This window comes from Anopheles aquasalis, chromosome 3 (genome assembly GCF_943734665.1).
Source record: "Anopheles aquasalis chromosome 3, idAnoAquaMG_Q_19, whole genome shotgun sequence".
Taxonomy (NCBI): Eukaryota; Metazoa; Arthropoda; class Insecta; order Diptera; family Culicidae; genus Anopheles; species Anopheles aquasalis.
The window spans coordinates 40,516,664-40,532,462 of record NC_064878.1 but is presented as its reverse complement, the minus strand read 5'-3'; the positions used below and the strand labels follow the sequence as shown (position 1 = coordinate 40,532,462).

The following is a 15,799-nucleotide window of genomic DNA, read 5'->3' as shown; positions in this document are numbered from 1 at the left end:
TGGCGAGAGCGCTCCCAGGCGGGTACGACCGCGACAAGGGGTGAGGGCACAGAGTGGATTTTGCTGAATTGCAGAGGAAAGAAGAAGGCGGACGGAGGCGGTTCCATCTCATCGGGAACCGGGAAAACCGACGAACGAGCGGATCCGATTCGATCCGATCCGGCGACGTGGCGCCCTCCTTGCGAAGTCGTCCACCGCTGGTCGAGTCAGTCTGCCTGAACACTCGGTCGGAGCCGGACGTTTGCTGAGCTCGCGGACCAATCCCCCATTTAACCAATCGGTATTGACGCGTGACTCCTGCGAACTGCGCGCATCCCTGCAAAAAAAAGGGAGGACCTCCCTCCCTCCTTCTGGTCTGGTCTCTTGCTATCGGAAGTTCGCGTGTGCTTCGGTGTGTCGGTGTTAGTGAAGAAGAAAGCACCACGATCCAGGTGGATGCTGGATGGAAAAGCGTGAATTCTGCTGTCGCGGTATTAAGAAGCGACCTCGCTAAGGGTCTCCTCCTGTCCTGTGGCTCCTTAAAGTGCACCGAGAACCTAGAAATTACGTTGGATCTGCGTGCTGTGTGAACAAAACTACCAGAAAGTGTCAGAAAGGCCGATAGGTGGTTCCGGGAAGTGCGGTGCGGTGCCGCTAGTGTTTCGTTGATGATGATGCATCGAGCAACTACTGTCCATCGACGTGGTGCGACTCCGAGCTGCCGTGGAAAGTAGCAGAACAACCTGGGTGCCAACCCGGGGCGGGTGTACCGCGTTGCGGGAATTCGCTCGCAAGGAGCAGCGCGCGATCGGTGGAATTCATTGGCACGAAGCCCGCTGTTTCGTCAGTCGCTATTTGACGTTTGATGACGGCATATGTCCGGATCGTTATGCACGGGCGTGTGTTCCGTATGTTGCGTCGAGTTGCGGGGTGGCTGTCGATGTGTTGTTGAGACGCCACGTCACGACACGCGAGAGCGCGCGAGGCTATAGTAGGCGCCGCCTCACGGGAACCGTGTGCGCTCGATGCTTGCGTTGATTGACAATCGCAGCAGTCGAGAAACAGATCCAAGGAGAGAGGAAAAGAGTGAGGGAGAGCGCGAACGCCGTCTCATTTGCAACCTGAATCCATTCATGGCGTACAGAGGTCCACCGCTACCATTTCCTGCCAGTTCCGCTCTAGAGGATTAGTCTGCACAGCGTTCCCGAGGATAAGGTGGTGCTCCGGAACTAGTGAACCAGCCTCCAGCGTAGTGCTGGAAGTGCGTCATCTCAACCAGGAGCTGTCATCGTGGTGTGTCGTGTGTTGTTTGCTTTCCAACATTCTCGATTCGTGCTGCATCGTGATTGTTCTGTAAATGCGTGCAGCAATCCTCGTGTACGTGTGCTCGTCTCTCTGTGTTTGTGTGTCTCTGTGTGTGCTCGTCTGTGTGTCTGGTGTACCGCGTCCGTGTGCCGTGTGCGGTTTCAGCGGTGATTTGCTCTCACTCTCTCGCCGGTGAACGTGCACGTGATTGTGACAAGCGGCTTCGCTGCGCATCGTCCCGCTTTCGTTGAGGTTGAAAGGGGATCACCGTGGGTGTGGAAGTGGGTGGTAGTGCGTGAGCGAACGTGCGAGCGAAGCTGGACATTTGCCGAGCCCGGAAAACATTACCGCACAATGTTACCGAGAGGCGCATTCCCTTCATCATTAGCGTCGCCCACCAGCGTCGATTGTGGACGGTGGTGGCCCATGAGGATGCGGCACGTCCTGATGTTCCCGGTTGTGGTGATGCCGCTGCTCGTGGTCCTGCTCGTGGTCCTGCTGGAAGCCGGCATGGTGCGGGCAGATTATGAAAATACGTGGAACTCGTACTACGAGCAGCCGTGCTGTGGTGGCACCGCAAACGGGCCATTTCATCTGCGCCATCATGGAGGTATGTTTTCAATTTTCCACCCCTTTCCTGCTCACCCACTTTTACACCCCTTTTTCACCACCGCCTTTAACTCTTTGCTGATTACTAACAAAAGGGGGCGCCTAGCGCCAGGGATTTCCTCTTTGCTGATTACTAACAAAAGGGGGCGCCTAGCGTCAGGGATACGCAACCGAGGACCGTGCCTCCACGAAACACAAAAACGGGGGTGTGGCTATCGGGAATCTGGGGGGAGCGCTTGTTTTTTATTTGTATTGTTTTCCGTTTTTCACGCCTCACCGTCACCGACATTATCACACGCCCTCCGTTCCGTGCGTGGCCATCATCGAACTGCGATCATCCGGCAGTCGCTCGAATGCACCCTCGCTGAAAGGCGGAGCGAGAGTTGAGGGCCTTCAATCCCTTTTTCAACCCCCTTCAACACGGATGCACTCGACTGTTGCCAGCAAGTGCAGTCGACAAGATGATGGCCGACGACGCTACAAAATGGTTTCTCACACCACCCCACCGGGTTGGAGAGTAACTAAAACGATCTTCATAAATCGGTTGCAACCGATAAACCCCCCCCCCCCCCCCGCCCCCAGGGGGAAAGGGATGAGTGATGGAGAAGGGGTTTATTGTGTCGTGATTCGGGAACACCCCCCGTCCCCGTTCGTTTTGCTTTGTTCGCGGGTGGTGCGCGTGTGTCTGTCGTGGCGGCGTCATTGTCGTCGTCTGCACTCCATTGTCACCCTTCATTTGAGCCCTCTTGTGAGGAGAGGGAGGGCGGCATAAAACACGGAAAGGAATCGCCCAGGAGGGACCTCTTTGGACGCACGTGCTCGTGCACAGAACCTTGGGCGAGAGAAGCACACAGCCACACGCAGTATTCAATTACCACCAGCAGAGACTGGTTGGTCTGATCGGTTCACACCCTGCCGGTTCAGGTCCTTGCAGGGTTGATGCTGGTGATGGGGAGTGAGGAAGTAACGTGATGCGAGAGCAATTGGTCGAAAAGCGGGCGGCTCTTCATCAACACCTTCGTCAGCATGTGAGTGGTGGGCTTTTCCATTTTCTTTTTGTTTCTCGAAAGTGTCCGCTGCATAATGGCTTCCACTTGTTAGGACCTCCCTCTAGTAGCAGTGGGGGAACCATCTTTATGGTTACGCCATTGCAAGGCGGATTCATGGTGATTGTTTCCAAAGCATTCGAACGACACCATCAAAAATCAAATAAAGAAAAACACGTTTACTAGCGATAATCTGCTATGGTGACTTGATATATAGACTTTAATCTTTGCGCTAATACACGATAGTAACTTTCATTACAACTGTCTAAGCCAAATAACAGAAGTTTTGTAGCAAACGAATCGCTAATTTAGCTCTTAGGTGTATTATGCATATGCATAGCGCCTTTTTTGCGAAAAAACGCTTTTATTCTGGGAAGACAGATAAGTATATATTCTTAGAAAGAATGACATTTACTAACTACACATTTTCCCTAACCTCTGGCAATTTCGGGATGTCTAGCCCAAAAAAACCGCCGATCACCCATTCATTTTTCCAAATTTTCATAACAACGAAAGTGCTGCTCAGCCATCGATGCAAATGAATATGAATCCGATGGAGCCAAGTTTGGCAAATATACCGCATGAGGTAATTGATTGATTATTGAGGCATTGTACCGAGTCCTTGGCCGGCATTCCGCGGTGTGACCATCGCATTGTCATCGAGCAAAATTGGTTTATTTTATCGTCTTCGATATTACCGTCGATTTAGGCGCAATTCACGGTTCAAATCGATGATTTGTTGCTTGTAACGCTCGCTAGATACCGTTTCGCTAAAGGTGTCCACTAGTTTTTTCGTTGGTTCGTCGCAATCCTTGTTTCTCCCACTAAACTCACCACTTTTAAATTGTTAAAATCACAATTTGCACCATGCTTCATCCATGTTTCGTCGAAAGCATGGTTACCGTAACCTTTTACAAGCATTCGATGCTATTCTCCGGTCGATTGTTTCAAATGGAAGCAGACAATCAACAATGTAAGATACATTTATACCGCATATTACATTTTGTAAGAACGAAACAAGTCATTTTGTGCACAATGAAAATATTCGTTGTATTGTTTAATTATTAAACTATTGCACAACCGATTATGGTTAACAGATGAAGAACAAAACAAAATGACACACTTAAAACGGCCTAACAGTTCGATTAGGCGAAGATTTAGCTATTAGAAAACCGAAGACGGTTTCATATGCAAACACCTGGTAGCAAAAAATTGAGGAGGTTTAAAATCACGATGATTATTGTTTGTTAATCCATTGGTACAATCAACATACGCAAGGAATTGTCGGAATTAGTTTTAAACAAAACATGTTTGGTCATACAAGAATAGTCATAGTTATCTTAGCGACAGAGCTACACGATAGCAACTTCAATTAAATCTTGTCTCGTGGAATTCTTAACGGTAAAATTACTACCACGCACTTACACCTTATATTATTCTATTCATATTGCGGTCATAAAAATGCACCAAAACGACCCCTGGAATGCACCCGAACGTACCTAACTGAATCACACATTCTCAACTCAGATTGAACGCTCATATCTGCCGCCTGTGTCTGGTGGTGATGCATTTTGTGCGCATACCCCGCTCGCGCCAGGACTATCGCGATAATTAATGTTGGAGAAACGCGCCGTCATTTTGCCATTCCTTGGTCTCGCGTGGTTGGAATAGTTTTGCGCGGAGTCGGATCGCCTCGCACAATCGTTTCCTTCGCCGCGCACGTGTGGCCAATGTTGGTGTTCGAATGTGTAGTGTGTTAGTGGCAGACTCCCGTTTCCCGACACACTCCTGTGTCGCACGCACGGCACCTGTCTCTGCTTTACGTAATGGCGTGCAGGAATGCCAACGGGCTAGCAAACGTGCCACTGTGTTGCCCGGTACGGTGGTGGCCAGTGGTAGTGTCTTGGTGGAATGTGGTTCTGGGAATGATCGAAGAGAACCCAGTCCACCAGTCCACCAGCCAGTCAGCAATTCAATGCATCTTATGGCCACGTCCCACGTTACGAATGCCGATATCCGATTACCGGGCACACACCAACCCCTTGTTCGATGATGCGACTACTGCTACTTCTGTCCCGGATGCCCGGAGTGGCCATGCCTACCTGTACACCGGTGTGTATGTCTGTTACGATGAAACTAATTGCCGCAACTACAATGTGCAAAGCGTTTTATGCCCTGCTCCTGCTGTCCTGTCGTCGTCACGGGGCTACCCGGGGCCGGTTGGTCATTTGGATTGGCAGCGAACACACATCCCCGTGGAGGAACTGGGCGGAAATCGGGGCAACAATGGCTACCACCCCGAGACGGGGCCTGGGCCATTTTGCACCCATTTTGTGTGACCGTAGAAGGGGAGAAGATAAGTCACTTAAAAAGGATTACGGTGTGCTCCGGTAGCAGCCAGGCAGGCAGCCAGGCAGGCAGCCGGCAGTCGGTAGAAGCTTGCCTTGGCCTACCATTTTGCCGCACACCAAAAGCGATTCGAAGCTCGAGGCTCATCAGCTGCTGCAGAACGTGTGAAGTCTGCTGGGCTGGGTTCCGGCACTATGTGTGTATGGGTGTCTGCATGTAAGCTGCAATGTTATGACCTGAAACCCTGCCTATATAGAGCTACCCATTGCTCCGCGTGAGCAATGGGGCTTTGCTTCGCTTCGCTTTCCATTCCATTCTTTTCCGTTCCGTTCTTTCAGTTTCCTTCCCGTGTTTTTCCCCGCGGTATTACCACGAGAGGCTTCGAGGGCCTTTGCCCCCCAAAAGGGGGCTGACCGTGTTGGCCTTCAGCGAAATACAGGTCACTCGAAGGTGCTGCTGCTGCTCGAAAACACCGTACCGGGCTGGGCTTCACCGAGCACTGGAAGGCTACCAACGGTTCCCGTTGGTCTCCTGGTCCCTTGGCCTCACCTTCCTCACTGGTGAGAAAGCAGTTTTGTAACGTTTAGCATTCTTAGCATTCAAAGCCTGGGCTGCAGCAGCAGCAGCTTGGAAGCAGCTCCGTTAGTCAAATGAGCTTTGCTAAAAGGTGCTTTAACCCAGTTGAAAGGCTTACCGTCCCCGGGGGGTGGTGGTGGTTGAGGGCGGTGCAAAAACGGACTAATAAATAGCGCTGGATCAAGGCGAGTCCAAGGTGGCTCGTTACGATTTTACATAATGTCTGATTTGCAGCCTATGTCAAGACGGGAAGGGATTAAATCTCAACAAAGCCAAGAGCCAGCGCAAGTGGAACTGGATCTGCTCGTCTGCGTTCGCTTCTTGCTTCTGCTTCGGTGATGCATGAGCATGAATATGAGTCGATGGTAGTTGGAACTGGTGTTAGTATTCATTGAATTGTATGATCTATGATTGTTCCTTCCGCTGCCACCAATGCCGGTAAGAGGATTGCTCGATTCTGTTTTCAAATCAAAACCACTCTATTCATCTGCACGCATCAACATCCTGCAGCTGCTGTGCGGCCTGGTTCGGGGAAAAAACGGATGAAAAACTGTGGAAAACATTTCATAAAGTTTGTGGCCGTGCTGCTAACCGGCTAACCTCGTTTGCATTCGTGCGAGGTTCCCTGTATGTGTGAGGTCTCTCACTATCTCTATCTCTATCTCTATTCACTACCAATTAGGTCATCAAACTTTCATCAAGCCAATGCCAATGCAATAGGTTTTTGCCGCATATTTCATCCTTCAAAGCAACGAAGGTTAGGCGCATAGCTCGGAAGATAACAAACCCCCAAAAACACCCCCCAAAATGCAATCACGAGCAGCACGCGCAGCACGCTGGTGTTTATGGCTGAGGCTGAAAATCAAATTTTCGACACCGAGACCGGGTCTATTCCCTTGCACTAGCGACGGCACTGGAACGGTCACTGGCACAGTCAATCCTAAGCTTTGGCCGCCTCGCCGTGGCTCATAAACTTCACTCATAAACCCTCCTCATATCCATGATGATGATCCGACCGACCGAGTGCTTTCCGGGGCAGGAGGAAAGAATGTCGCTCCCGCTTCAATCAATACCAGATGCGTGCGACCGGCCGACCGGCTGCTGGTTGGGCTAGAGATGGTGACACTGGGGAACGATTAGTGCCTCGCGGCCGCACTCTGTCGGTGCCGGTGCAGAGAGAGTGCGAGATCGAAGAGAGATTCGTGGCCACACGCTGCACACCGCCATCATCACCAGCGGCATCAGCATCGACCCAATTCGGTCTAATTGCTGCACAATCATCAGTCTCGCGCGTGTATTTCATGGGGCGTAGTAGGATGCATATGGAGCAGCATATGGAGCAGCACGGACGCAACAACATGTCACCGCTAATCAAGCGCCACCAAGCGTGTCGTCGTTGTCGTCGTCGTCGATTTCGATTCCTCGAACGCGGATCCGGAACGATTGTCTAGCGGGCAAAAAGCGCTGGTTTCATGTCGCCTGATCAGCCTTTGGGCCTGTTTTTTTTTTTCGTTGCATTCTGTTGATGCGACAGATGCGATGCACTGCCCTCATCAAAAGAACGCATTCCTGACGCTCGTCCGTTATGTTATGCGCCAGAAGGTACATAGGACGCCGGATCATTGTCGCTGGAGGATACGATAGTGTGGCGCGTTCGTTATGATACTGTTTGCATTAGAACAGAGAACCGAGTCGCGGTACATGCAGGATGCAGCATAAAATTAAAACATTCCAAACATGCAATCGTCATGCACGATCCGTAAAGGGTAGAGATGCGTGGTCACTCAGACGTTGGATGTCGTAAAACTCTTTTCACGTCATTCCCGGAATGCACCACCAACATCAACAGCGAATGCGGTCCAGGAATCGACGTAGTTTTACGGTTTGCAAGAGTGTTTGGCTACCAGTGCGATGGAGATTGAAGCTAAATTGATTCGTCGATGCTTAGCGTTATATGCTTGGATGAGTGATTGGATTGCGTGAAAACGAGAACCCTCCGAAACGTTGGATTGCATTTGAGAGTGCTGGATGTGCATGTGAACGAGAAAATGACTAACATCACCGATTGGCTTTTGGATATTCTATCAATTCGGAGAACAACTCGCTGGACTCGAAGAGCAGAACTATTAAATCGAAATAAGTTGTTCGTAATGGTCTGATGTGCGCTCCGGATATTCCAATTTGATGGAAATGTATTGAGGGAAAAGCTTTCGAAAATGAGTAGTTCCAAAATGAATGACACAGCAATAACAAACACAAGGCAGCAAAGGTAGACAGGCCTCGTCCGTCCTTATATATGTTTAAAAAAAGGTAGGCAACTTGAAAGCCGCGCAGCATCGTATTTTTGTTACGAACTACCGAGAGTGTAGATAAGCTCTCCTTGACACCTATCTAATACGCCTATAATCTATAAGAATCATCTATCTAATAGAGAGATTCTGTTCGCCATCTTGGCAAAATAGCTCCGAGGACAAGCTCTTAGCATCAGAGCACATTACGAATACATTATCTGAGAAAGTTAGCTTTAGTGATTAGCTGTAAGCTGGTCTGTATTAACAGAAGATGAAGATGGTTTATAAAAGATTCTAACAAGATTTGCAAGTTACAGCATAGAGTACGGTAGCTTTAGATCGAACACAATGTCTGCTTATCGCTCTCGTTGTCCTTCTACAGGACATTAAAAGCTTTGAGCTGACACGTCTTACGGTGCAGATCAGTGCTGGAATTGATTAGCATCACGGACGCAACTAAATGTGAAAGAAATTACTTCACACAATATCTAGGTTCCGATTACTGTTTCGACGCTATTCGTTTCACGATCCTGTTGCTTTCCGAGGAACGTGGAATTTTAAATCGTCTTTCTAAACAACCTTAACCTTAGGCCTTACAGCGGAGGTCCTTAAAAATCTAATTAAACACATACATAAACAAATTTTATGAATCTTTTCCAACAAACATTCACTCAAAAGATGGTCTTCGGAGTTCATTCGGTGAGCCGCTCCCTGAACTAACTAATTCACAAGATTGTTGTATCGATAAGGCCCGCCGGCATCGAAACTTTTCCTCTTAAAACACCACCCCGCCTGTCATCACTAACCACTGCCCCTGCCCTACCGCTTATCGCCATTAAAACGATCGCTTTCCACGAGCCTTCAGGACCTGCACGATAAACTATTGAATTCAATTTCCTAAACTTTAGGCCAACATTATCTAGCACATCGTGTTATGGGGTTTTTAGCGAAGAGGCGGTTGGAAAGCCCCGAAGTAGTTTTGTCAAGACACCATCTCCGGTTTCATATCTCACACCGGAACGCACGCATACGAGAGGTGAACATTTGGAGAAAAGGATCACCTCGCTTCGCTGCCGTTAAAAGCTCCACCTTTTCCTCAAGCGAGTTTCCCAGCAAAGTTCAAAAAGGGATTTTACCTCTTGGCTTTCAAGATTTGTTTAGATAGAAAAGTTGCGTCACAACACCGTGGCGTGTTTTGGAGGGAAGGAAATCCTTCGCCTTCGAGGAGTTAAAGTGTCGGTGCCACCACGGAAGGCCATCGCTAACCAGATAACACGTCCAAGTTGGTTAGAGCGTCCTGTTGGCTGCGTAGAACACAAACACATACACGGAGTACTAATAGGTCTCGCTGTTGTGTTCCACGCACCATTCACCCTGGACTCGCTGAGCCGATAATGAAAACGGAAAATTGGTCAAGCACCGCTCAAGGCCGTGGCCACAAACAAGGCGCCACCAAACGGGGCGGAGGGGGGGAGGGGACATAACGCGCTCGTTCCGTGCACAGCCAGCCCATCGTTAAGGAGGTCTTGGGGCTGTTTAATTAAATTTCACTTCATTCTGTGGCCAATCCGGCCCCGGAGTCGCTGGCCACCACCAGAAGGGCTGTAAATTGGTGCAGCAAATGGGCTGGAAAATCTTCTTTCAGGCGATCACCGTGCTCCTGCTCCAGCTGCTGCTGCTGCCAAGTGTTGCCAAGATGATGCTCGCTCGCTGGTTTAACCCCCATCGCATGCGAGTGCAACCGAGTGGAGTAATTAACTTCTGATATCTTCTCCATTTCCGCTCGACTTACTCGACCCAACAGAGGCCAAAAAAGGAAGAGAAGAAGAGTTTTCCGGGAAAAAGCACACGCAGATCAAACGAGACTCCCGGGAGTAAACGAGGTCGGGAGCATGGCTTGAGAAAGGGGTTGAGTGCTTTCCCCGGCACTCACATGCTGCGGATTCACATTTGCAAACCGAGTCCTTGTGCTGCTGCTAACGGGTCTTCTGGGAACGATGAAGTCGAATCGAGCAGCAACCAACGCAGGTTCTGGTCCAGGAGAGGATTTGATTCAACGAAAGATGATTTTTGGTGCAAAGACACTCTCTCTCTCTCTTGAGCTCGCTCGATGGGTAATACTTTCTGGCCCGAAAAAGCAAATGAATGGATCCCTGGCTGCCGATAGCGGTGGCCACAGCGGAGCCTACTGAAGATGATTGAACACTATGTTTTCAATTTGGCGAATCAATGGCTGGGTGGCTTGTGTTTGGTTTTCATCTGCAATCTTCGCCACGACGACGACGACGACGATGGCACCACCTCGAACCCTTTCTGGCACTCGGATCGTGTCGTTGTGTCGCGTTCATCATCGCGCGAATGGTTAGGATTTTTATCGTTTCCAGGGGACCCCTTAACGTGCTGCTCTCGCTCGTTCGTTCGTTCACGATCGATTTGTTGCCTTTCGAACGACTTTGGTTGCAATGTAAGCGAGAGGCGTTTTGGGTGTCAAGAGGGGCTACTAGCAGCTGTTGAGCACTGATGCTGCGAGCGCTTACCTTCCTTCATTCCACGCTGCTAATCCCTTTAATGAGCTGTTTATCGAGCTTTGACAGCTCGCTGACGACAACAGACCGAACCGGAGCGCTGTCGAGCAAGCGAGCGTACAGCAAGCACCCAGAGGACGTCACCAGCATCCTTTAATTCAATGTCACACGGAGGCGGTATTTGGTGCGGAAATGGAAAGAAAATATTTTCTACCACAACATAAACAAGGATCTGCCAAACGGGGGGGATCCAGGTCTTTTCGATGTAGCAGCAGCAGCAGCAACAAACAGCAAGGACCGTCAAGCGACGTTCCTTTCCCAAAGAGGCACTGTCTGTCTGTCGGTGTCTGTGCTGCGAGGAAAATCAAAATGAGTTACTCGCTACCCTTAAGCAAGATGCTGGATGCGGTTGCGGCGACAACTAAGAAGAAAGCGCCGCGCACCCAGGGCACCGAAGCCAACGGTGGACACCGAGAAGCAGTCCTTGTTCCGGCTTGCCAGTAGTGTGTCGTGGTGGTTCACCGCGCAGAACAGAGGATTAAATTAATTAGTATAATTCTCAACTCTCGCTGGGAGCGACGGTACGACGCGGATCTTGAAGACACAGCGGGCTGCACCGCTTGATCCCGATCCGGAGAAAGATACAAGCAACGCTTCCCATGTACGCCATATGTTTTGTGTGTGCGCTGGTACTGGTGTTGCGGGGAGTAGTTTTTGAACAGTGTGCATCATCAGTGTGCATCAACCCACCGTTCCGGTTCCGGGCCCGCCAGGAACGGTGTACATGGATTGCCAACGATAGACGGACGTGGGGCGTTTGTGGTTTCTTTGCCGACAAAGCGGGGGTCACCCCAAGCCGGTGATGTCTTGATTCGCTGTTGCTGCTGTTGTTGCGCATAACATAATTGAACGGAATCGCCCGGAAACCCCCCCTCGGGGGGGGGAGAGGACAGAAGCGCACGTGGAGCACACGCATGGAGAAACCGAGGTACCGACCGTGTCAACCTCTTGCGGTCACAGCAGCAGCAGCAACAGCACCGCCGCACAACATGACAGCAAAGCCTTGTCCTGCGACAGCTTGCGGTGCCCCGGGAACCCCACCGGAGAGCATAAATCCTCTTTTGAAACAATAAATATTCATGTTGGTTTAGCATCTAATTCAATTTTCACCGGGCGTTACACCGGTACACCCGAGCGTTCCATATTTAGTTCCGCGCCTTTTTCCTCACCTTTCTCCTATTCGCTCGATCTTGGTGGCGCTCTTTAATCACAATTCCGGAACCGTCGGAACCGGGAAAGGTTTTCGTGGAAATGTGGTGCTTAACGCTACGCTACACTCGCATCATGCATTCCACTTTGGCGACCTTCCATTGTACTTGTGTTTTGTTTGAATAAAGTTTAATATTCTCCTCCGCTGCGTTGCTCACTAAACTCCCAACGAACGCGGAAAGAAACGAAAAGTACTTAAAGTTTTAGTTGGAGGGAAAACGGGGTGGACCGGGAACTATCTTGTTATCCGACCACGGAATCCACATGCGCTCCGAGTGAACGCGCTTTTACGCTTCCACAGTCCTAAGCCTCGCGGTGCTGTGGCGCTTTGCTGGAGGAAAAGTTTCGCCCATCGACTGGGAGGGGGCGGACTCACTCACTAATCGCCGCTCGCTCGCTAATGTTGCGCATAAGTAGCATTAGTTTCCCTAATGTTTTCCCTCCAAATGACAATAGTGCACGTGGTGGTGGTGGTGTTGGTGGCCAAAAGTGTCCAAACATGGAAAGGGTTTCGATGTGGAACGTGGATTTGTTATTTTGGCAAATCGAGCGACCACGTTCCACGTAAACGATGGGTTTTGGGAGGGGTGGGGGGGTTGCAAACACCTCTTTCACCCCATTTAAAACCACCCTCCTGGGTGTGACATGTGATGCGGATGCTGTCACTGTTGTTGTGACTCGGTTTGGTCACCGGTAAAATGTCGAGAGAGAGAGAGTTGAAGCCCGTGGCGAACGTCAGTTTAGAACAAATCGGTTAACTGGTACCAGTGCCTCTGGCTCGGACCTGTCCAACCCTGGGGTGACCACGCGTTTGGCTTCACGCGATAAAATCAATGGCCATGACCAGACCACCGAGCCGAAGGTAGGAAGCGTAGTGGTGCCGGTGTTGGAAGTGGAAAATCTGTCAGCGACAATCGTCGAACCGTCCAGCGCTCACTCCTGGTGCCCGTCTGGTACTAGTTATGTTTGTATGTTTGTAGAGGTCCACGAGAACTCCACCGGAAGCGCCTGTAATGGCGGAGTGGCTTTAAAATGAAGTACAAAACTACGAGAAACAACTAATCAAAATTCAAGCACCAGCAGTTGTGTGTTTCGACGAGCGCTTTCGAGAGGTTTCTCTATAAACAATCCCCAGCACGCCAAATGCCGGGACCATTTCGCATTGTGTAGCGTTGCTACTGCTGCTGCTGGTGGTGGCACGTTTGTGTGCTGGCTGGCAGAATGGATGGAAGTTGGAATCCCAAACCAACTGAAGCGAATCGAACCCGTGCCCCGAGAGAGAATCCTCGAACAACGAGTGGCAGCGGCATGCAAACACCGTGAACAAGCACCAACGCGCCCAGAGATGCACTTTTGCTCTGGTCTGCTCTGGTGTGGTCTGGTCTGGTCTGGTCTGGACGTGGCAGCAGCAGCGACAAGGGAGAGGGAGTTAAAATTAAACCAACATTCTGATCGATTTTCCGTGTCCGTGTTCGCGCGGAGGCATCGAACCGTGAAACGGCGAGTCCATCAGCGTGCGGTGTTTGGTGAGGGTAGACTGGCTGGCTGGCTGGCTGTCCATGGAGTGACAGAGTGTCAACTGACAGCACGGGACACCGAGAGAGAGAGGCAGGGAGTTCGCGCAACTTCTGCGCCAGTGATTCAAACGCCACTCGAACTTCAAACCGATCGTGTCTTCATCCTGGCCTTCCTCGCTCGTTTTTCTCGTTGCCCTTTGCCGGCATCGGACCGGCGTCGGTCTATTCTATTCGAAAAGACTTTGCAGTTCGTGAGGTCAACGCGAAGAAGCTTCACAATCGCCATTTGCCGTCCATTTACAAAGCTAAATCCGAGATTTAGTGAGGGACGGCGAAGAAGAAGAAAAAAGGGAATACATTTTAAACCGAGAGAGAAACGGAGGAAAATAGGGGTAGAAAATGTCCTTTTTTCCGATCGCAGACATTGGCACTCCGGGATGCTAATGATGTTACGTGATTTGAAGCTCGAGCTCGAGTCGCTTCACGTCCAAACGCTTTCCAACACTGACTGGCCATCGAGTGGAAGTGCGAAATGACGAAAAGAAGAGAGAGAAAGAGAGAGGCGTGCGAGAAGTAAGAAAAAGAAAAACTTTCTTCATTTTCCGCTTCATCGACGAGACAATATCGCTTCTTTGGGGAGGGGGGGGGGGGGGGTGTAGGCAAGACGACCAAGAGAGCGAGCGAGTTGTGAAGACGAACTCCATCCAGGCCACCGGACCACCCCCCGTCTTTGACGCCGGACAGTGGAACGATGCGTCTCCGCGCAGCTGGGACCTTGATGGATGTGCAAAGAGTCCCTGCTTTCTCCGTTCCAAGCATTAGCGCGCAGCTTCGCGCGACAGAAGCGAAACTGGAAACGGAAAATCGATCAAAAAATCCACCAAAAACCAAAGCTTGGGCGCGACCGCGTGGACACTTCGCGCCGGACCAGACCAGTGCCGAAGGATGGTGTTGGAAGTAAACTTTGCTACACTCGGAACCTTTTACTCTGAGCTCGTGACCCCTTCGCTTCCTCTCCGTACCCCGGATCGGCGTGATGGGAATGCAATCAACCAACCAACCAGTACAACGCGCTAGGCGAGTGGAACCGAAAACTGAAGACAATACAAGAGTTTCCTCGTCTTTGGGGGTCGACGAAGCGTCCTTGGATCGCAGGTGGTGCCATCACTTCAAAAAGGGGAGCATAAAGTGAAGAAAAGACGAAAACGGTGTCCAGAAGAAGCCAAGAGAAGCATTCCCGTGGACAAAAAACACCGAGAAGAAAACGTTTTTTTGGGAAAATGTCAATCCCTCCCTTCTGCACGCCCCTCCCCATTGGGCCAACCCCCGCCACAAAAAAAGATGCCATCCTTCGGCCAGGAATCGATGGAAAAAGTTTTGATCTGTCAATTCTAACCATTTCCACGCCACACACAGGCACGCACATCCACAGATAGATGGACTTTCGGTTGTCGGTTGCAGAGATGGTGGGCTCCAGTGAGGAGCGTTGGGTCGCGCCGGACAAATGATCTTCCCTTGCGAAGGGGTCCGTCCGTCCGTTCGTCCTTCCATTTGGCCACTTACCGGGAGGGTGGGAGGGCGGCTTATTACGGGAAGCCAGTTGACATATTGTGCCAACAACAGTGGCCCGTGGGGGAACTGCCACCATTTTCCCCGGTTCCCGAAAACTTTGACGGTTTTTTTTTTTGTGACCGAAAGAGTGGGAAAGACGATAGGTGGTCGGTGGTTAGTGGGGGGGGGGGGGGGTGATTGGTTATTTATGCAAGGTGGTGACAATCGGTGCTACATCCCGGACGCCGGTGGCGATGGCGATTGTTTATCGGCAAAAGTCCACCAATTGGACATGTATTATGACAAATGATTGAGTCGATAAGTGGGAACTAGCTGCTCGTGATGTGATGTGGTGCAAGGTTCGCAAAAGGGAGAAAGGGCGCAAGAAGTGATTTTTTATGTCCTTTCACTATGTGGAGTGGAGTAGCAAAGCGGATCGAATCGGATGCCCGGTGAATTTATCATTTTGAGAAGGGCGAATTGACTTCCGCACTCCGGCTGGCGAGTTGTGGCTGTGGTGTTTGTGGTGGATGAGCTAAGCTGAGAAGCTCGTTTGTCATAAATTGCTGTCATTTGGTGACAGCGGAATGTGACTCGTTTTGTTTTTGTTGTTTGCTGCGGAAAACTTTAATCGTAAAACGATTTGACAAGTTGGCCCGAATTGGATTGTGGAAATCTCTGACGCTCTGGGTAACGAGTTGTTTATACGAAGTGCATTCATCTCGCTGGAACGTTCGACATCGGAAAGATGAGTCGATTGATTGAGCTGCGTGAAAAGGGAA

The 15,799-nt window shown here is 50.5% G+C and overlaps 1 protein-coding gene across 1 annotated transcript in view; it reads left to right on the top strand.

The window, feature by feature from the left end:
- The first annotated feature begins 258 nt into the window (after window positions 1–258).
- LOC126577590 (semaphorin-2A-like) overlaps window positions 259–15,799 on the top strand; it is a 76,273-nt gene continuing 60,732 nt past the window's right edge. The window contains exon 1 of the mRNA XM_050239329.1: window positions 259–1,894. Coding sequence (XP_050095286.1) covers window positions 1,639–1,894 — 256 coding nt within the window. The 5' untranslated portion in view covers window positions 259–1,638. The remainder of the gene's footprint in view (window positions 1,895–15,799) is intronic.